The sequence below is a fragment of the Triturus cristatus genome, chromosome 9 (genome assembly GCF_964204655.1).
Source record: "Triturus cristatus chromosome 9, aTriCri1.1, whole genome shotgun sequence".
Classification (NCBI taxonomy): Eukaryota; Metazoa; Chordata; class Amphibia; order Caudata; family Salamandridae; genus Triturus; species Triturus cristatus.
Window position 1 is genome coordinate 1,216,654,978 of NC_140592.1, and position 22,188 is coordinate 1,216,677,165.

Below are 22,188 nucleotides of genomic sequence, written 5' to 3' on the forward strand. Positions count from 1 at the left end.
CTTGAGATGGCCGAGTCGTTGACTAGGCACATCTCAAAGCCGGCAAGACTTGGGATGGCCGAGTTGTTGACTTGTCTATAAAGATAGGGAAGGTCCTCTAGGATTCATGGAAGGTTTTACCTTCAATGTCTTGGAAGGTTAAGATTCTTTATTGCTGGGTGAAAGGTCGCCGGCCTCTCGTGTTTCTCCTACTCATTCAAAGTTGTGAAGTTGTGAGATTGTGTTATGGCGGCGATGGCCATGTGAAGGTTTAAGCTGTAACGTGTGTCCAGTCCTGCCTGTCAGCTGTAGATGGAATGCTGGGATGATTGAAAATGGATCTTCTATCACAAAGGTAAGGATAATGATGCAATTACACAGCCCACACATTTCAAATGCCCCTCTTGAATAGCAACACAAGACAGGTCAGTCGACTAGCACAGATCTGGGTCCGCGTCACTGCTTATTTGGTAAAAGTGCTGATGGAGCTGGAGACTGGATCCAGGTTGGAAAAATTGGTTATTCTCTGACTTATTTCTTCCCTCTTTGTGAACCTTTAACACAGGTGAAACATTCCACAAAACAAAAAAACTAGTTAAACCTGTTTCTATATTATGTATATGTGGACCTTGAGCCTGCTAGCAAAATTGTACCACAGTTTTGGAACTTCAGAGCATTGGAAAGGTGTGTACTTTGCACCACATCCCCAATGAAATGTAAACTTTCCACAGCTCTGGTTACATATGAGTTGCAAGAAATATTGTTTTTAGTGCAGTGTTCACAAAACAGCCAGAGGTCAGCCTTTTCTTGCTTGCAGATTATACAAACTGTCATATGCCGGTGCAGGTCCATTGTCATTTTCCATATGTTAGCATGAGCACGTTGGAGACTGTCCTCTGCTTTGCACACGTTACTCTATAGACATATTTTGCTTTGTGCCACACTGTACTTTCACACAGAACACGCTGTGTTTTTGTGTTCTGTTCTTTTCTGGGATTTAGTCTAAATATGTAGACAAGGTCAAGCAACAATGCCCCTTGTTATTCTGTTCTGGTTAGGCCCTAGCACCTCGACGAAACACGCAAATGCAGCTGTTGTTTGGAAACACGTACTTTTGTCATATAAGTATGCACAGATAGGTGAGACCCCTTCCAATCCGGGTTACACAGCAACCACAGCACAGAGACTGCCGTCCTCACTGCCACAGACGACATCCGCACACTCCTCGACCAAGGCCACACTGCAGCCCTCATCCTACTTGACCTCTTTGCAGCCTTCGACACCGTCTCCCACCACACCCTCGCAGCCAGACTCCACGACGCCGGAATACAGGGAACCCCCCTCGACTGGCTACGCTCCTTCCTCGCTGGAAGATCCCAAAGGATCAGACTCCCACCTTTCCTCTCCGAACCCACAGCGATCGATTGCGGAGTACCACAAGGATCATCGCTCAGTCCCACGCTCTTCAACATCTGCATGGCCTCCCCTAGCCGTCATCGTCATAAAACATGGAGTCAGCATTGTATCCTACTCCGACGACACCCAGCTCATCCTCTCCCTCACGAAGGACTCTGAAACCACCAGACTCAGCTTCTAAGAAGGAATGAATGGTGTCACAGCTTGGATGAGCAGCAGCTGTCTGAAACTCAACTCAGAGAAGACAGAAGTCCTAGTCCTCGGACCTTGCCCCTCTGCATGGGACAATTCCTGGTGGCACTCCGCCCTCGACTCCCCACCCACCCCCACAGACCACGCCCGGAACCTCGGTATCATGCTCGACTCCTCCCTCACCATGACCCTACGCCGTTGCCTCCACCTGCTTCAAGATCATCTGCATCCTCCGCAAGACTTTCAAGTGGATCCCCCAGAAGCCAGAAAGACCGTCACCCATGCACTCATAACCAGCAGACTGGACTACGGCAACACCCTCAACGTCGGAATCAACAAAACCCTGCTACACAAGCACCAAACCATCCAGAAACACCGTGGCCAGACTCGTCCTCGGCATCCCGCAACATGAGCACATCACCCATCACCTGCGATACCTCAACTGGCTCCCAGGTCAAGAAGAGAGTAACCTTCAAGCTACTCACCCACGCCTACAAATCACTCCACAACATCGGACCCAAATACCTCAGCGAAAGAGTTTCCTTTCACATACCCAAAAGAACTTCTGCTTCACTGACCTCGCCTTGGTAGAAATCCCATGCAAACACAGAACCAGAGCAAGTGGAAGAGCCTTCTCCTACATCACAGCCAGAGCCTGGAACAAGCTCCCAGACAACATCAGATGCTCCCCTACTCTGCACACCTTCAGGAAGAGCCTCAAGACCTCTTTGGCTGAACCGGAGCTGCACCCCTCCTCCCCCCACCCCCAGCACCTTGGGACCCTCACGGGTGAGTAGTGTGCTTTTAAACCCCTGATTGACTGATTGAATGATAGGATAAACACACTTGGAGAGGGACCTTTCCAGGGAAAAGATTGTGACAGCACCTGAGATGCAGAACTTTCTTCTGTGTTTACTAAGGTTCGGGGTCTGCTGCCAACACTCAGAGATCTTCTAATATATAATCGATTTGTTTCTCTAGAAGGGGAGGGAGGTTAGGCTACACTGTCATATACAATGACAGCTCCAGTTATGATTTACAGACTACCTTCTATGCTGACTGTATTTGTGTTAGGCATTTTTCTACTTGCTGTGGCACGTATACTGCATACTAGAGCACAATAGTTAAAATAAACATTTTAAACTTTCCTCGTGTCTCTGTCATAGCTTATTGTGGACTAGTACGAGTGTGAGAGCGAAAGGGTGTCTCCTGCAACCGCGATTCCTTGGAAAGTCGGGAGTGTTGTATACTGGGGTGTCTAATCACTTGCTCCTCTGTGAGTGAGTAGGGGGGCAAGTGAGACACTATATCTAGTTGGTCCCCAGGCTAATGGGTACTAAGGTGGTAGGATGACTCAGTCCCTGACTACTAAGGTTCCATAATCCCAAGCATAGTTCTGTAACTCCGCAGAATCCCTGCAACAAAACAATGGTCACTATGCTGGTACTTCACAGGGGTTGGAAAATGTAGCATGAGGTTTCAAAATGGGGGGCACAGAGACATGGGCTAATATTAATTATACTGTAGTTTAATTAAATGTTGACTAGCATAGCATGATGGGAGCCAGAGAGAGAGAGGGGTAATTAAGGAGAGACTTAGAGCTAGGTGGATGGCTTGACTGAACAATCAGAGATAGATGGATGGATGGATAGATAGATAGATAGATAGATAGATAGATAGATAGATAGATAGATAGATAGATAGATAGATAGATAGATAGATAGATAGATAGATAGATAGATAGATAGATAGATAGATATCCACAAACAATATCACATGCTGAGAGATTCATCTCAAAGAAATGTTTTTAAAATGAAAATATAAATATTATGGCTTGAAATTGTGGTCATCCTTTCCAAAGTTCCTTTTGGGACAAACTCACTATAAATTAAAGGAGCAACAAAATTGAGGTTATCATAAAACATGCCCAGCCTTTGACCCCCCCCTCGCGTGATGAAAATATGACTGAAACTTAAGAAGCATTTACCAACATTCATAAATCACCAGCATCAACATCCAACTGACGTCAGTCCAAGTTCTATATCTTGAGGCTGGGATTTTACATTTATTTAGTGCACCTCATTTCAGGCTAATAGTGCAACATCCAAGTGGGCCACAGTTCAGCAGTGTACTTCCACTCTTAGCTTCAGTGAACACACAGTCATTTCCCTCCAAGTTTTTCTAAGCATCTTTGGAAGCACAGGTTGTACCACTGCTCCTACCTTAGGTTTTCAGAGCTGAACTCTGACTCCAGGAACCGAAGAAACTGATCTCGCCCCATAGGGTCCTTCAGCATCTCATCCATGGAGAAGCCCCATCTCTTGACGCGCTGCACACCTGGCTCTTTGCTGTTATTCAAAAAAAGGAAAATGGAAACATTCAGATGATGGAGAATATGGCCACATGTTTACCTTCTCTTGTAAGTAACATCAGAGCATGGAGCATTAAGAACACCGACGGATGAGCCCGCTACTGCACTGTGCGTTGAGTAAGAACCTCTTCCGGGTGCTGAGTACATCAGGGGAGAGGCACACAGTATGTGCAGAGGGGGGTTAATTCAACATCTAATGGTTGCCATCTGAGAGGCTACATACTCCATATAGGTACCAAGGGCCTCTGCACAAGATCCCTCGAGTTCTAGCAGGTACTCTGCCCCTCACCCCCAGAGTTGCAGATACCGGGGTATTGGTCACACTGGAGGAGAAGGCTTATCCTGAAGGCGCCCTTACAAAAGAGCAAGTATTTTGGAAACGGGTCATTTTAGTCCATATTTTCTTGGTAGTTCCTCATTTTACTCCCAAACATTCATGGAACACTGCATTGCTTTTGGCAGGTGGACTCTCCAGGAAAAAGACATCAGATCACTGGAGTTATCGCAGATCTCATCATTCTGATGGGGTTGGTGACTCTTTTTTACCCCACCTTTGGAATTAAAACGCCACTCGTGATGAGGGCTTGGAGGGAGGACTTCAAAAGAAATCTGACCAAGAGAGAAACAAGGATTTAAAGGAAGGAGACATGAGGTATCACCGATAAATGTAACAAATGAAATTGTTCGGAGCCTAATCATAGAAGCAACGTCCAATGTTGATACTGATGTGGGGAAGCAAATGCCAAAATAAACACAACAGTATTACTCATAAGTCCACAATTTACACCTTCCCTTTTTTTAGTTGTAGTTTATACAAGCTTGGCTACGGGATAATTTTATAAGTTTAACCATATGGTATTTAACATCCGTTACAAATGAAATTCATGTGTCTAACTCCTTACATCAATGCCCCAGCTTAGGTATTTCCCAGAATGACATTTTATCTCTACATATGTTGTGGTTTATCTTTATGTTTTAGTTATAACTAAACTCTTATTAGAACATTGGAATGTTGACTGCTCCATTGAAAACAATGGAGTGCTGCGGGCTTATAATAGCCTGTAGAAGCCCGGAGCATCAACATTCCAATGTTTAGCAGAGGCCTCACGCAGCCCGAGGGTATTTCAACCCTCTCGTACTCTGTGAGGCCTTTGTTTTAAAAATGAGAACATTTGCCCTCTAGGAGCAGAATATTCTGATGTCCTTAGAGTCCTCCGTAGTGGACTCTACCAGCCATTAATGGCCCGCTCCCTTGTTAAAGGCTCTCGCGTTCGGCTTGGACCTTTAATGCTGAAGTGGGCCTTCAATGGCCGGTAGAGCCCACTACAGAGGGTTCTAAGGCTATATTAAAAAACTTTTCGGCAGCCTAGATGCTATTTCTACTGACGTCAGACTGCCGAAAGAGTGTTTCTAATGGTGAAGCTGGCAGCAGTTCTGTCATCAGACACATTGTATTCACCAGCAGTCTAAAGGAGCCAGGCAAGGTGACCACTGCTCTCTAGGTCACTGACTCTGCCTCCAGTCTTGACTTGAAATGTTCACCTACAAATCATTGATATCAGGTGTGTTAGTCTAGTTAGTTTAATACAACGTAAACAAGGCGGCAACACCGATGATGCATTAGGCTGTCACACAAAACCACAGGACTGGAAATGGAGTCTGTAAGGACCTGGTTGGAAGTGGTCACCACACAGGCACAGGAACAAAGAGAAGGGTGGACGAGACAGCTGTATTTGTTGGTGTGTGTCCCATAACTGTCCTGTTCAAAATTGGGCCTTTCATAGGGTGATGTGGCAGAAAGGAGCACTCACAGAAGGGACGGTCCCGACAGTCATTTCACATTTTGCTGACATACTGAGAGGAGTCACTGAAATAAAAGAAGGGTTGGCACTTGGAACATGGCAGCATCTGTCCGTTTAAACCACGTCTTCCACATGTGTTGCACCCCCTAATTGAGGCCCATAGTTACAGGAGGACTAGGTGTCCACACTTAGACAGGCACACTGTATTGAACACAACTCATGGCGTGGCTTCATACATGCTCAAAGCTCTTTCCTTATAGCTTTATAGCAAATCTCACTGCTTCCTGAGTCCTCGTCTCCTCCCCAACAGTGAAGTCCAGATCAAGTCATGGAGGTGGGTCAGAAAATGCCCTACATCAGGTTTATTGTGAAATACAAGCGAACAAGACACCGTATCTAGTACTTGATCATATTACCTACCAAGCGCCAGTTATTTTGCGATCTCACCAGTAGAGACCGTAGTACTAACAAGCACTGGCAAAGCCAATCAGTCACGGCAATGTGAGAGCTGTTGTCTTAGTCAATGTTGGTGTATTTTAGCCATGCTATGTCTGGCCCATTGATAAAAAAAAACTACTGCCCATAAATCTTTCAAATTTGCAAATGCATCTTCTTGAATCTTACAGCGCACAATGGAGGGGGGTTATATTTTGGTGCGAGAAGCTGGCTCCGCGCGTCCCTGAAGGAAGAAGCTCAGAACAAAGAGGAAATGGGACAACATTTGCCACCTAAAAATGTATAAATTGACTGTCAGACTCCGCTTTTCATGACTTCACCTGCTTTCCGCTGCCAGACCTTAACCCCCAATGTATGTGTTACCGTTGTAAATGTTTCCAATTACAATACTTCCATGACCAAGGGAATTAACAGTCCGGTGTAATTTCAAAGTATAGAGGGTCACTTAGCAGTTCGCCTCCGGGCTTTCTGGACTCAAACAAGTGTGACTGAATGAATGTGCCACCTCAGAAAAATCATAATTTCATTGACTATAACAAGAGCGCATTAGATAAAGGCTAGTTTTGTTACGCATCTTCACAATAATTAAAGCGAACACATATCTTGCTAATCTGCTGTTAAATAAAGCACAGTGAATCGTGAACATGTCTTAACTGCAACTTTGGTGGGTAAATTGATGAAACTTCAGCTGCATGATAAATTATATTTTGTGTAAAAGTATTTGAACATGTCAAATCATGTGGGGAATGTGGTGCGCATAGGTTTGAACACATACATTTCCATTTCAAGATTCCGTGTTCTGCTTTAGCAAATTGGGGGCATAACATAAAGTAAAAACATGATGAATGTTTAGGGCACATGTGGGGTGTGGTTCCAATGCCTATATACAGTAAGATGCAAAAACAACAGTTGATGGAAAGAATGCAGAACAATGTCATACAGTCACCCCAGTACAAAGATCTGGGCCTAAATCCATCGTTTTTTTTCTGCTCACCATGCCATTCCAGTTTGAACCCAGCCATATGCAAATCAGTCTTGGCCCTGTGCCTCATGGGAACAGTCCAGCCCGAACTGCCAAGCCAGGTCCTCCCTGGACTGGAAACAAGCATCCTAGGACCGGTTTCGGGGGTTTCACCCCTCTTCAGCCACGATAGCTTGATTCCAGTGGCATGGAGAGCACGGGACCCACGTCTGGCCATACCCATCCCACTCGGAGTGACAAATGCAAAAACAACAGTTGATGGACAGAATGCAGAACAATGTCATACAGTCACCCCAGTACAAAGATCTGGGCCTAAATCCATCTTTTTTTGCTCCCCATGCCATGCCAGTTGTAACCCAGCCATATGCAAATCAGTCTTGGCCCTGTGCCTCATGGGAACAGTCCAGCCCGAACTGCCAAGCCAGGTCCTCCCTGGACTGGAAACAAGCATCATAGGACCGGTTTCGGGGTTTCACCCCTCTTCAGCCACAATAGCTTGATTCCAGTGGCATGGAGAGCACTGGGGTGGCATGGTGAGTCTCTTGACTGGGGGTGAATGTTTTGATTTGTTCTGCATTCCGTCCATCAATTGTGTGTATTTTGTTATATACAGCAAGAGGCATGACAAATTCATGCCATGGACAAATGGGGGAAAGAATTGGATAGCTACAATGGATCCAGCAAATGGAAAGCCTATGGGTGGGCTGAAGCCCACAAAGTACATACAACATGTCTCTACGAGACAGTGCATGGCCTGTCTACAGCCGAGTCCTAAAAACAGGAACCTCAAATCGAATAGGAGACCAAAATAAATAAAGCTGTAAATCATAGCATTTTAGGCCTAAATAAAGGAAACTTTTAAGAGAGCTCCTTCTTCAGAATTGAACCTCAGAAGCAGCGAGGGCTGGGCGGAACAGAGCAAACAGTCTAGACTTCTGCCTTCCAGATGGAATGCAGTATTCCGGTCCTGGGACACAGATTAGAACCATGGTACCACTGTCCAATGAGATGCTCTGAGGGGTTCTCGTTCCTGCCAAATGGAATGGGCATAATAATCTGTGCTGTCCAGTAATGAGGAAAAAGATGTCCTTTTGTCAACTTCAATTGTCTGTCTGTGTGGGATGTGTCGGGGCATTTGGTTGCACTGGGTAAAGTACATTGTACGCACCCCTATTTATTTTGTAGCCCATTCCTGTTCAATGAGTTCATGAGTTGTGCCCCTCTAGCAGGTGTTGCACACCTGTGTAGCCAGGCCTACAACTAAGTGAGCCTTTTTCAATCCAGTTCCAGACAGTTGCATTTTGTTGGTCTGATTGCATTTTGCTAGATCTTGAACCAAGTTTACACACATCAAGCCATTTATAGGAGTCATCACATAACTTTTAATGCGCTATTTCTTCTTGTACATTCTTAGAGTGCTAATTTCCAAAACTGGTATTCAAGCGCTTATCCCACTATCAGAACCAGCTCAGGCGCATGTTAAGGGTTCAAGAAAACAAAGATGTTTTCATTGTTTGCAAAAGGTTCTGGTCATGTTTATCTTTAAGAGGAATTTCTTCTAAATTTTAGTTACAACCACTGCAAGGGGCCTTCAACCACTAATAGAGACTCCACATGAGGCAAAAAACAGCTGCTCCATGGATGCTGATCCAAGCCCTCGAACTGCTGTACGATGAAGAACCCTGTTCTTCAAACACAGGGACACTGCAGACCATGACCATGCAAGGATGAAGGTGGCTTGAACAGGATTTATCAGCCTAAAGCATCCTGATGCAGCCTGCTGAAGCAAGGAGTGATGTGATCCCTACTTGGTGTTGAACTCAGAATATTCTGCAACCTAAAGTCAAGTTTCTCTGGGAATCCTGTAGTCAGGACATTATTCCAATTCAGACATGCCCCGGTACCTGCTCTCCCATGACCTCTTTCCTAGCCCTGTACTTATGGATAAATCCTTTAGAGCAGCTTCAAGTAATATCAGAGGAGGAATTCAAAACCAAAGTCTATCTGCTTTCCCAAGAAGCTCCCAACATATTGTAAATTGTGAGTTTGCCACATCAGTTCTGTTTTGTTGGCTTTTAGGGCTAACCAGTGTTTGCCCACCATGCTCCTCATAGGTAAAAAGTGATCCTTCAAAGATCACGAAGCTAAATCCTAACTTCGGACCACTGAAAGACTCTAGGGCTATTGGTAGAATCCTGTAACCTCTCACCTCTCCCAAATCACAATAGAGCTAAAGCATTTAACACACACTTAAGGGGTTTAGGGACCGGGATGAAACTACAAGTCAGTGGGATTAACAAAGTCACACGTGAGACATCACAAAGAAGCAAGTACCGTGGGGCACGGATATGCAGGAAGCACTTAAGTCACCATTTGGTGGTCTTTATATTCCTGGCAAAAACATTTGGCAGTGAATCCATTTCTATGGAAAGTCTAAAATGTTCCTTCCTTACATTTATGAGGGTAATTGGTTTGCATGGCCTAAATAGAAGTCAATAGTTAGGCAAGGTTCCAGGTACAGTCCTTTCCTTCCTATTTCTAAGTTTCAGACTATAATATGAGACAGAGCAGCCAAATGGATGTGTATTATTGCCACTCTATGGACAGGGAGTGGACAATGGGATTCATGAAGCTGTGCATCCAATGGAAAGGAAATGGCCCACCATGAGTTTAAGAAGCATCACATCTGCGTAGGGAATCAGTATTCTAAACAACCTGAAAGCTATGGTTACCTGGTTCCTGGTTCGTATTTTAGTTTTTTTGTCGTCTGGGCTTAAAAACAACCAATCTGGCATAACTGAAGATTTGCAACATGGATTTTAATTTTAGGTATTTTTCTAACACAATGTGGATGTTGGAGGTTGTGATACACTCTAATGGGGTGACAAAGGAAGGCATGGAGGGCATGTTTCATTGCCTTTTAAGATCCCACAGGAGTGTTCTGCTCTTCAGTCATAACAGTTGGAGATACTTACCTCTGACGAAATGACCCAAGGTCCATGCTATCTGGACGCTTGATGACTGAAGCCTCTCCCCCGTGCCCTTTGTGAATACTGAAAGCTGTAAAGTTAGACTTTTGTCTCAGTTTACCTTTGTGAATCGGGCTCATAGTGTGATGATGGCACCCACCTTATACCTTAGGCATAGGAATGAGTACAAAAAGCAGTGGTAGATATAAAATGACACAAATGGGGCAATGCAATGACAGTACTGTACATGAAGATTTGTATATATTATGATTGGTTGAAAAGGCCATCCACAGGGTGAGAGACCTATGCAGGTATGGATACCATTGCTCGAAGTACATCACCCCAGCATTACGCTTATTATGTTGGGTCCCTGTTGATGGAAGCTCAATATTTACAATGTGATGCTTGGATTTACAAAAACATACGTTCTGATCACTTGTTGAGGCTGTGGAATGCATCAAACTTTTGCGGATGTAGCACCATGGATTCAATAAGCGATACAGAAGTGAGCTACCATCTTATGCTTTATAGGTCAGTATGGAGGATTTAAAGACTGTCCCATACTTTGCATACAGCCCGCTGGCTTGGTGCTGGAAGGAAGAGGCTGTGTTTGTTTGGTGAGGTTGAAAGGTGTGAGGATATCAAGTTGTAGGTTATCTCTGCCTGCAGCCCTTCTTGTTTAGGCTGGCCTGATCAGCTGCCAAATACCTCTGGGTGTCAATACCGTTCTAGTCATTGATCATCATTTACAGACTCTAGTGTTGCAAAGCTTTATGCACCATCCCACAGCCTGACCTTTCTGTTTCTGAGAGGAAGACAAGGGAGGGGAAAGATTCATTGTATGTGACAATGTGCTCCTGACTTTTATTGAGCTTAATGTGCGTTCTAAGGGACCAGAGGCCACAGCAGCAATGGCAGTACAGGAACTACATTTACTGACTGCCTGAGAGTCAGTCATAAGAAGACAGAAGATACTCAGGATAACTAACCCTGGGCGGAGTACGCGGAGTTGCACTACGCGTAGCTACACAAAGTGCAAAAAAAACTCAGTCGCACTACGCGGACCTTCGCGAGTTGCGGAGTACAGTAGAAAAATGCTGTTTGCGGTGATTGCACAGTGCCGGATGCTTGTCTGCACTGTGCAATCATTGCGAACAGCACCATACACAGCGTAAGCTTACCTTTTCTGCCGCTCAAGTAGATTTTTACTTGAGCGGCAGCTTTCTCAACTTGAATGAGCATCTTCTCAACGTGCAATGAGAAACCTGATCCCCCAGTATTGAGAAATCTTGCCAGGAGGTTTATTTTCCATGCTGGTGCTTGCCAACTTGATATTGGCGATCGTGAACGAGGAAAAATCTCGCCGGGAGGTGGATTTTCCTCGCTTGCGCTCGCCAACTTGACATTGGTGAATGCGAGCGAGGAAAAAAACTCCGCTGCGCGAAGCGGAGTTTTTGGGAACTCCACAACCTCTGCGTAATGCGGAGTGCGGGAAACTCCGCAAACTCCACGAGCGGAGCGGAGTTTACCGCCCAGGCCTAAGGATAACATGTCTACAAGCTAGACATGTGAGACATTGTTCGCTCAGCCAATATTCCCATTTTTCATCCCATCTAGCCTAGGTGGAACTACAGCATGACCCTCTCCCGCCGAAAGTGGATTGGGCTATCTGAACTTAATTACTTTACAGGTTTTGGCAACTTCTCTGCTTTGTTGCCCGAGTTGACGCTATACATTAAATAAACCTAACCTGAATGGTTTAATTTGCCTTGACACTGATATATCGTTACATGGTCCTCGCATGGTTTTCTTGCTTTCACTCTTATCTTAGGGGCCGTATTATGCTCTGTGCCCTAGGTTCAATGGGTATGTGCGCCTGGTTTGTGCATCCCTCGCCGCAGACACTATGATATTACAGAAGAGGCTGCATACACTTGTGCAATACCTTCTGTAATACTGACAGCAGTGGTGCACCTGTAGTGCCAGTGCTATCTTGAGAGGGCTTTCCCACATTTGCATAGATGCGTGACTCCATGCAAGAAAGGCAATCACTTTGTCTTTGCACTCTTGCCCTATTATGAATGTGGGTGCAAAGGCAAACAGGCCCTTAGGAAACGCAGTGACAGTGTGCCATGACAAGATGGCGCTTGTCCAAGAGTCCAAAGGGCAGCCCTCTGAAAGGGAGTAACGGTGGTCCCATGGACCTCCCCAGCAACCAGAAATCCCGCAACAGGCAGGTGCAGTCACTCACTGCACCTTCCCGTAGAGGAAGCTATGTTCCCTCTTTAAAGTGCTGACGGCTGCCATATACACTTTAAAACACAGTGCAGCTCGTAAGCAGCTTTTCCACATTTTTCACTAAATATGCAACGCCAGGGGCAGCGGCAAGTTGGAACAACACAACTGTTTAAAGGTGTGCCACGGGGCAACCAGGGACATTATGCCCTGTCTGTAATATGGGCAGTGTTTGGCAGTCCTCTGTGCTTAGCATTTGAATGATGCCTTTCAAAATATTAATATAAATATCCAGTTTCTGACTGTGACTGGGTTGTAAGAAGACAGGGATTTATGTTTTAGGATACCCCTCCATCCCATAATACTATCAGAGAATAAGTAAAGCAAAAAAAGAGGAGTGATGGCCTAACTCTCATGTTTAGAGGCAACTTGGAGGTACTGAAGCCAGTAAGGGCAACATTACTGCCTAAATTTTCCACCAAAGAGTAAGCGAGTAACCTATACATTATATGATATATTCATAGAAGTACCTTTGGATTGTGAAAAAAAGAAGTGAAAAGAAGGAAAGGAAATATGCGTTGTAAGGGTGGAGTTCCCCATGTGAAAATGTACTTGTAGATGTACTACTGCTACTACTGGCAGTAGTGAACTAGTGCTATTAGCAACATTAGTATTAGTATCAGTGGTTGATTTAGTATTGGATTACTGTTTTTAGTAGCAGTCCGACTAGCTGATGTAGACATACTTGTAGTAACAGTAACAGTAGCAACAGTTTTAGTAGTATTAGTACAAGTATTAGCACAGTTAGTAGCCACATTGTTTGTTACAGTTATAGTAACTCTGCTGAAGAGAGAACTTCTAGTTGTAGAACCACTACTAGTGGTATATGTAGTAGTGATATTAGTAGTACCAACATTGGTGGTAGCACTATTACTTGGAATACTGCTAGGACCAATATTAGCACTTTTACAACTTGTAGTAAGTTTAGTATGCATGGTAGTACTAACAGTATTGATGGAGAAAGTGGTTCAGTAGTTCTGGTACCAGAAGACTTAGTAACCATAGCAGTGTCTGTGATGGAGGACAACTTTAAGTTGAGACATGACGCTTATAGAGCTGTATATTGAATGAAGTGCTTTTTATTTTTATTCTTCTTCATTTAACAAAGTAGATGAACTGGGATTCTATTAAGCTATGTAATCGACCCAATGTAATTGGCTTCTGAATCCCTTATTGTGTGAGACTTCTAAAACAGATTTTTGTTCAAACATCAGTTTCCACCCAAGTCAGTATAATAAGTCCACTTGTATTACAACAAATGATATCACTGCATGCAGTAATGACACATTGATTTCTGGGGACAAACTAATTTCTGGGGAAAAACTTTCCAGTTTTGACCTGGAGGAATATCTTTCTGAAGAAAAGGTTCACAAATATGTTTTTTCATGTGGAAATTGGTGTGTATGTGCCAATTTTTGGATGTAAGAAAATTTACTCACCTTCCATAACAATGTAGATGCAGAATCTACCCACAGGCTCCTCGCCATATGTGTACTTCCAGATTTTAGACTGGTCCTGAAAACTGTTTCTCCAGCAATAGCTCTCCAGCGCCGCTAGATGGAACCATTTGATTCCAGATGCAACTCCACCTCTGGACATGACATCACAATGTTATATTACACACCAACCAATGTGTCATGTCCTTTAGCCTAGTCTTGTCACGTATACCCCTTTTTACATACATTGTCCCATCCACACGACAATAATGGTTCTGAAACAGGTGACCTTTTACCTAGTGGCTTGCTCCTGTCTCTTCGACACCAGTTCTTAGTATTCTATCCTAAGCCCTGTACCTGACGTACATAAACATGTCCTTAGGCACGGCATAATTACTCTGTATAAGGGTCACCGCTTTTTTTACATCCTTGGCGACATCCCGCTGTGCATGATCACATTTGTTTGGAAAAACACTTCTGATTGTTTTCAAAACAATTATGATTGTTTTCAAAACATATCGATTCTAGAAGAAACCCTGGAGTGACCCCTATAGTATATAAGACCCTTATTTCTAGAAATTAGAGGAGAATTCCTTCCACGCTGACATGGGGTCCTACATGCTGAATCTTCAACACGCAATGGTCTGACATCTCTTGCGGAGTGTCATCCTCGAAGCAGAGATGGGGTCTGTAGGAGAGTAGGGTCTGCTATCCTATGGTCACCCCAAATTTTTGCTTTTTGCTTCACTGGTTTTTGACATATTGAGGCTGTGGGCCTGCTAATCAGACCCCCAGCCTGCTGTTCTCTCTACTAAATTTACATTATGCACCCTAGGTGCATAACCAATTGGAAGTGGATCACCCTGTGAGCCCCTGTACCAGTGTACACTAGGTACCCAGGGCATTGGTGTATCTAAGGCCTGCCAGGGGCTGAAGCATGTATTATGCCACCCCAGGCTTGGCCTAACAAATTTGACACAACTGGCTGATTACTCAGCTGGGGTAAGTTGGTGTAACCACCTCTTACTTAGGTGTAGTATATCTATACCTAACCTTAAATGGGACACATGTTAACCTATAAGTCACTCCTATGGCAGGCCTTAACAATCCTGAAGGCAGAGTGCTTGGTTCCATGTGAGATGGTGCTCTGGCATGAGCTGAGCCTGTCTGCAGTGGTCGGAACAACTTCCTTCTACTGTTTCCAGATATCGTCATACCATATACTCTTAAGTGCATTATGAACCTCGCGGTTAAATGCTATCTTTGGTTTGGCTTTATCAAAACATGTCGAGTAAGGTGTCATACGAATTGGAATACTAACCCCTCGCCAATCCTGGTGACGGGGTTAGCATTCCACCCTTCTAGAGGGACACGACATGTACAGTACCTGAAACCCGGGTAAAATCAGACATAGCCTCAGCTCCACAAAATGGATGCTGCCACCACAGACACAAGTCTGCCCTCCTGCTGCTGGGAGTCCTTCCAGCTTGGGAGACGTGGACAAAGGGTTTCCTGCCAGGGGAGGTGGGAGCACCACCCCAGACAGGATTTTGTGTATTGGTCAGGTAGGGCTTGAAAGAAACCAGACATGCCTGAGGCTCACAAGGAGCCTCGGTGCATATGCCAGTTCAATCCGGTCCTGGGGCACACCAGCCCTGGACCTGGGGCGAGCTGTACAAAGGATTGGGGGTGTAACCACCCCCCTTCCTGGTCCCACCCTTAGGGAGGGACCTAGCAGGTAGTCCGGCCCCTAGAATCCGCTTAAAGGTAGGAGCTGTGTCCTAAGACTTCAGACATCCTGGAATCAACTTAACTACAAGAAGAAGACGGGAACTTCGACGCTCTGCCGCACAGAGGACTGAAGCCAATCTCCCCTGTGGTCAGGGAGTGACCACCTTGCTAACGCAAGCACCATCCAGCGAATCAACGTCTGCTTTGCCACTGCCTCCCGCCGGAGCCCGAGCCCAGAGACTGACAAGACCTGGACCTCCAGACCTCTCACCGCCCGATCCACAGTCCCTGAAAAGCAGGAACCCGTGGAGGCACCGAGACACGTGGAGCCAGCCATCTTGAAAAGACCACGACAAGCTGCAAGCGCAACAACCGAGGCTCCCTCCAAGTTGTGCTTTGGGATCTGAGAAGCCCAACACCCGAGCAGCATCTGCACCAAAGGTGAGCCCTCCAGCATCTCCACGATCTGCGTGGGGCCCTTCTGCATTTTGTCACTTGACGCGCCTAACCGGTTGCTGGCCCGCTGGCTAGTGGCCACCTTGGCAACGAACTTCAAGAACTACACCGCTGGTCTGGTTGCTCCAGACTGGCCCTTGCTCCCCTCCAAAGGAGCAATCCCTCTGACCTTGCTGGTCAGAACCATCAGCTTATTTTGTCTTCCACAACAATTGCTTTTGCCAAGGCTTGTTTGCTTCGATCAAGTCGCCGACACCGCCGACAGCGAGAGCCTGCGTGGGACAACTCGTGAACCGACTCCTGGATGTCGTCGACCTTCAGGGACCACGTGGCTGCAGAGACAAGCTACACCTTCCTTCCTGTTTGCACCCGACATCGCCTGGTACCCACCTGGTGCCACGCTGGTCACTGGCTAGTGACTGTGAACACTGTCCCCTCTGCTTACAGGTCTTCTACAACTCCGATCCACTCTTGGATCCACCGCATCTCTTCCGGACCGACCGCCTGCAGCATCTTTGACTACAAGCTCCATTGAACAGATAGAAGAAACCCGACGCACTTCGAGACCTATGCACCCGCTTCCTGTGGGTGAGGTAAAGCTGGCACTCCGGTGCCCAAGTGTAGAGTATCATCTCTAGTGTCTGTGTTTCCAATCTTGAGTTCATAGTCCATCCGGAAGATCCTTTTTGCAGTAACTTTGTAACTTTTACGCACCCATTGAGAACCTACGGGAGCTCGCGTGTGACTATTTGCTCTGCACACGCAACCCGTGGACCTCCTGGTCACTAACTGAAGTTCGCTCCTTGTAGGCCCAGCGATTCTAGAGGCCCTAGGCCTTTTCCCTTTTCTGTTCGTGGTACTTATACCACGATTTTAGTATATGGTTCGAGCGGCCACCAGGGCCTATCCATATAAAGTGCAACTTCTGTGTATTCTAACGTATTCTTGTTTAACGATTTGTGCTCCTGTGCTCATAAAGAGTCTAGGGGTTACTTTGAGAAATAAATACATATATATTTTGAATATATATCTGTGTGGTGTCCTTTCATTGGTATAAAAGGGGGTTACATTTGGTAAAACAGCCTGCTTAACACGCTTTCACGAGTTTAGCCTCAAAGACTGCTTAGCCTACGCTACCACTAGGGCAGCTAGTCCGAAAAGGTTGACTTACAACCACACCATAAGGGTTGCTTGGCATGGTACAAGGTGGTCACTTTAACTAGTGAACATCATATACCAGGCCAACTTCTCACATTGGTGAGCAGCGGTTGGATTTGAGCTTGCTGTGTTTTACCATTGTAATCTCTTGGTTACCAATTGAAAGATCACATAGGTACCTGTAGGTACATATAAAACAAGATTAGATATACTTAAGTTCTACTGAACTTAGTTGTTGTAGAGTAAAGGGAGTAGCACACCCTGACTACAACTACTAGATAGGTTTAGTAGGTAAACCCAAGTGTAGGTAGATTGCAACACATCCACCCACACTTAAGAGCAATGGCTGGGGCAGAGGGGTCCACTGTACCCATCTCTGTTGAGAGTGACCCCCAGAGGGCACCATCCATCTTTGCTACCCTTAATCAAAATGAGCTCAGGCAGTTGGCAAATATCAGGGGCCTTAAACAGCCCAAGAATCCTACTTCTGCCGAACTCAGAGAGCTTTTACAGGCTGATGAAGATCAGAAAGCTCTCAGGAAAGCCTCCCAGTTAGGCCCCTTAGGGACAGGAACAGGAGCCCCCCCGTCTGAATATGCTACTGAAGTACCCCTTTCCAATAGTCATCCCTTAGAGGAGAATCATACTACAGAGGAGGAAAGTGGTGGGGATACAGAAGGTAGTGAGGATGAAGGGAGAACTAGCCCAGTGCCAAGTGTTATACGTGGCCCAGCTAACTTAAGGCTATTGGGGACTGACAATGGGATCACCCCATTGGATCTCCCCAGTGGACTTAACCAGGGGCTTGGGAGGCAAAGGAATCACTCAGGTGAGTCTAATGCTTCTCATACCTCTAGAGGCTCTCAAGGTCACTCCAGGAGAAGGATGACCACCCCTCAGAGGAGGGAGCATGAGGCCAGAATGCAAGAAGCCCAGCTGAGGATCAGGAAGCAGGAGCTAGAAGTAGCTCTGATGGAAGAGAAACTGAGCAAGGCTAGGCAGCATAAAGAGAGTGGGTCTATACCCACTGGTGGCAGCATTGTCCCTAAGGACAAAGATAGGGTCTTTGATAATAGGAACCTGTCCAAGGTTGTGCCCCCCTACAAAAGTGGGGATGACATCCACAAATGGATGACTGCTCTTGAGAGAGCCTGCAAAGTGCAGCGGGTTCCTGAAGACCAGTGGGCAGCAATCTTATGGCTCTCCTTTGAGGGGAGAGGCAGAGATAGACTCCTCACTGTTAGAGAAGAGGATGTCAGAAATTACAGAGTCCTGAAGAGTGTCCTAGTTGATGGGTTAGGCTTAACCACTGAACAGTACAGGTTAATGTTGAGAGACACCCAGAAGACACAGACTCAGGACTGGTCTGAATACATTGAATGTGCCACTAAGGCTTTGGAGGGTTGGTTGCTGGGAAGTAAGGTATCTGATTATACAGGATTGTACAATTTGATGATGAGAGAACAGATTTTAAATAACTGTCAGAACCAGCAACTGCATCAACACTTGGTTGACTCTGATCTGACCTCTCCCCAAGAATTGGGAAAGAAGGCAGACAAATGGGTCCGAACCAGGGTTAAGCAAAAGAACCAGAACCAGGGCCAAGGGGGTGATCAGAAGAAAACACACCAAAAGGGTGGAGATCAGAAATCTAAAGACCAGAAGTCTTCAACAGGGCTTCAAACTAGTACTAAAGAGGGTGGGTCCCAGCCTAAAGGGAAGAAGAAAGAAGGTGAAAAGAAACCCTGGTGCAACTCTTGCAAAAATACAACTCACTGGACTAGTGATTGTAAAAAGGGTGGGGCCCCCAACACTGTTGCCCCTAAGGCACCTGCTCCCAGTACTACTGTTGGCAGTGTTGGTCCCCAGACAAAGGGTGTAGTGGGAATCACTATGGGAACTGAAGGAGATTCTGACTTAGACAGAACCCTGACACAGGCAGTCCTGATCTGTGATGGGGACATAGATTTGTCCCTGACTGTGAGCCCCAGTAACCTGGGCAAGTACAGACAGACTCCTTTAATTAATGAAAAAGTGGCTCAAGCCTACAGGGACACATGTGCCAGTGTCACCATGGTGACACCAGGCTTTGAAGACCCTGGACAGTACATACCAGGTGAGAATTACCTGGTGACCAATGCCAGCAATGCCACTACTTCACATAGTGTGGCAGTTGTTAACTTCTCATGGGGAGGGGTAACTGGCCTCAAAAGGGTTGTGGTTAGTGCAGACCTCCCAGTAGAATGTTTGTTGGGCAATGACCTAGAGAGTTCTCTATGGTCAGAAGTGGAGTACAGGACACATGCAGAGATGTTAGGTATATCACCACATGTCCTTGCTGTGACCAGGTCACAGGCCAAAAAGTGCCTTACTGAACCACAGGTCTTGGATCCTGGAACAATGGACCAAGCACCTACCAAGAAGAAGAACAGGAGGGTCAAGGCTGTGCCTTCCCCCCTGCCTCAGAGTGATGATCAACCTTCCCAGGAAGCTGATCTAGAGAACCCTGAAGGAACTGTCCCTGAAGAGCTTGAACCTGATCAGGTTGAGTTTCTGGGGACAGGGGGACCTTCCAGGGCTGACTTGAGGCAGGCTCAGTTATCCTGTCCCTCTCTTGAACCCCTCAGACAGCTGGCTGCTGCTGAGGCTGCTGGGAATGCTCAAGGTACCCATAAAGTGTATTGGGATGATGGGCTCCTTTATTCAGAGGCTAGAGACCCCAAGCCTGGTGCAACCAGGAGGTTGGTTATACCTCTGCAATTTAGGGGCTTCCTTCTTACCTTGGCCCATGATATTCCTTTAGCAGGACACTTAGGCCAGAACAAGACTTGGGACAGGCTTGTCCCTCACTTTCACTGGCCTCACATGAATGAAGATACAAAGGAGTTTTGTCGCTCCTGTGTGACCTGCCAAGCCAGTGGCAAATCAGGTGGCACAACAAAGGCCCCCCTAATACCACTACCTGTGGTGGGGGTCCCCTTTGAAAGAGTGGGAATAGATATAGTGGGTCCCATGGATCCTCCCACTGCATCTGGGCACAGATTTATACTGGTGGTAGTGGATCATGCCACCAGGTATCCAGAGGCAATTCCCCTTAGGACCACTACAGCTCCTGTTGTGGCCAGGGCCCTGCTGGGAGTATTCTCCAGAGTGGGGTTTCCTAAGGAGGTGGTTTCTGACAGAGGTACCAACTTCATGTCAGGATACTTGACAGCTATGTGGAAGGAATGTGGTGTCAACTACAAGTTCACCACTCCTTATCACCCACAATGCAATGGGCTTGTTGAGAGATTCAACAAGACCCTAAAGGGTATGATCAAAGGATTACCTGAAAAGCTCAGGCGAAGATGGGACATCCTTCTACCCTGCCTTCTGTTTGCTTACAGAGAGGTCCCACAAAAAGGAGTTGGCTACAGCCCCTTTGAATTGTTGTTTGGGCACCCTGTGAGAGGCCCACTGTGTTTAGTGAAGGAAGGATGGGAGTTACCTCTCAAAAAGCCTAAACAAGACATAGTGGACTATGTACTTGGTCTCCGCTCCAGGATGGCTGAGTATATGGAGAAGGCATCCAAAAACCTTGAGGCAAGCCAGGCCTTACAGAAAGCTTGGCATGACCAAAAGGCTGTCTTGGTTGAGTTTCAGCCAGGACAGAAGGTATGGGTGTTGGAGCCAGTGGCCCCAGCAGCACTCCAAGACAAATGGTCTGGACCCCATACAATCCTGGAAAAGAAGGGAGAGGTTACCTACTTGGTAGACCTAGGAACTCCCAGGAGTCCCCACAGGGTACTCCATGTTAACAGGTTAAAATCATATGTTGACAGGGCAGACATGGGCTTGCTCATGGCTACAGATGAGGGACAGGAGGAAGAGAGTGACCTTCTCCCAGACCTGTTGTCTCAGAACCCTGAAGATGGCTCAGTTGAAGGCGTGACCCTTGGAGGCAACCTCACTGCCCATCAGCAGACTGAATGTAGACAAGTTCTACAATCATTTCAACACATGTTTTCCCTAATACCTAGCCAAACTGACTGGTGTACCCATGTGGTGGACACTGGTGACAGTCTGCCTGTAAAGTACAAGCTTTACAGCCAACCTGACCACGTCAGGGACTGTATAAAGGCTGAGGTACACAAAATGCTGGAATTAGGTGTCATTGAACCCTCAGAGAGCCCCTGGGCTAGCCCAGTGGTTCTGGTCCCCAAACCTCACACCAAAGATGGCAAGAGAGAGATGAGGTTCTGTGTGGACTACAGGGGTCTCAATGCTGTCACCAGGACAGATGCACACCCTATTCCAAGGGCAGATGAGCTCATAGACAAACTAGCTTCTGCTAAGTTTTTGAGCACATTTGACTTGACAGCTGGCTATTGGCAAATCAGATTAGCTGAGGAGTCTAAGGCCAAAACAGCATTCTCAACCCCAGGTGGGCATTATCAGTTTGTGGTGATGCCCTTTGGTCTGAAGAATGCACCTGCCACCTTCCAAAGGTTGGTGAATCAAGTCCTTACTGGGTTGGATGACTTTTGTGCAGCATATCTTGATGACATTGCTGTCTTTAGCCCCACCTGGGAGGATCACCTGATCCACCCGAAGAAGGCTCTTGAGGCTCTGCAAAAGGCAGGCCTCACTATCAAGGCTACTAAGTGCCAGATAGGGCAGAGTAAGGTTGTGTATTTGGGCCACCTTGTAGGTGGAGGCCAGGTTCAACCACTGGAGAGTAAGATACAATCCATCAAGGACTGGTCTCCTCCAACCACCCAGACTCAAGTGCGAGCTTTCTTGGGCTTGACTGGGTACTACAGGAAGTTTGTTAAGAACTATGGGTCCATTGTGACTCCTCTTAATGATCTGACATCCAAAAAGATGCCCAAAAAGGTTCAGTGGACAGTAAGCTGTCAAAAGGCATTTGATGACCTGAAGGAGGCCATGTGCTCTGCACCTATCC

The 22,188-nt window shown here is 46.3% G+C and overlaps 1 protein-coding gene across 2 annotated transcripts in view; it reads right to left on the reverse strand.

Annotated features, from left to right (window-relative positions):
- RGS6 (regulator of G protein signaling 6) overlaps positions 1 to 22,188 on the reverse strand; it is a 1,064,816-nt gene that overhangs the window by 201,571 nt on the left and 841,057 nt on the right. For both annotated transcript variants that reach the window (XM_085627281.1, XM_085627283.1), the window contains exon 14: positions 3,810 to 3,935. In XM_085627281.1, the coding sequence (XP_085483407.1) occupies positions 3,810 to 3,935 (126 nt within the window). The remainder of the gene's footprint in view (positions 1 to 3,809; positions 3,936 to 22,188) is intronic.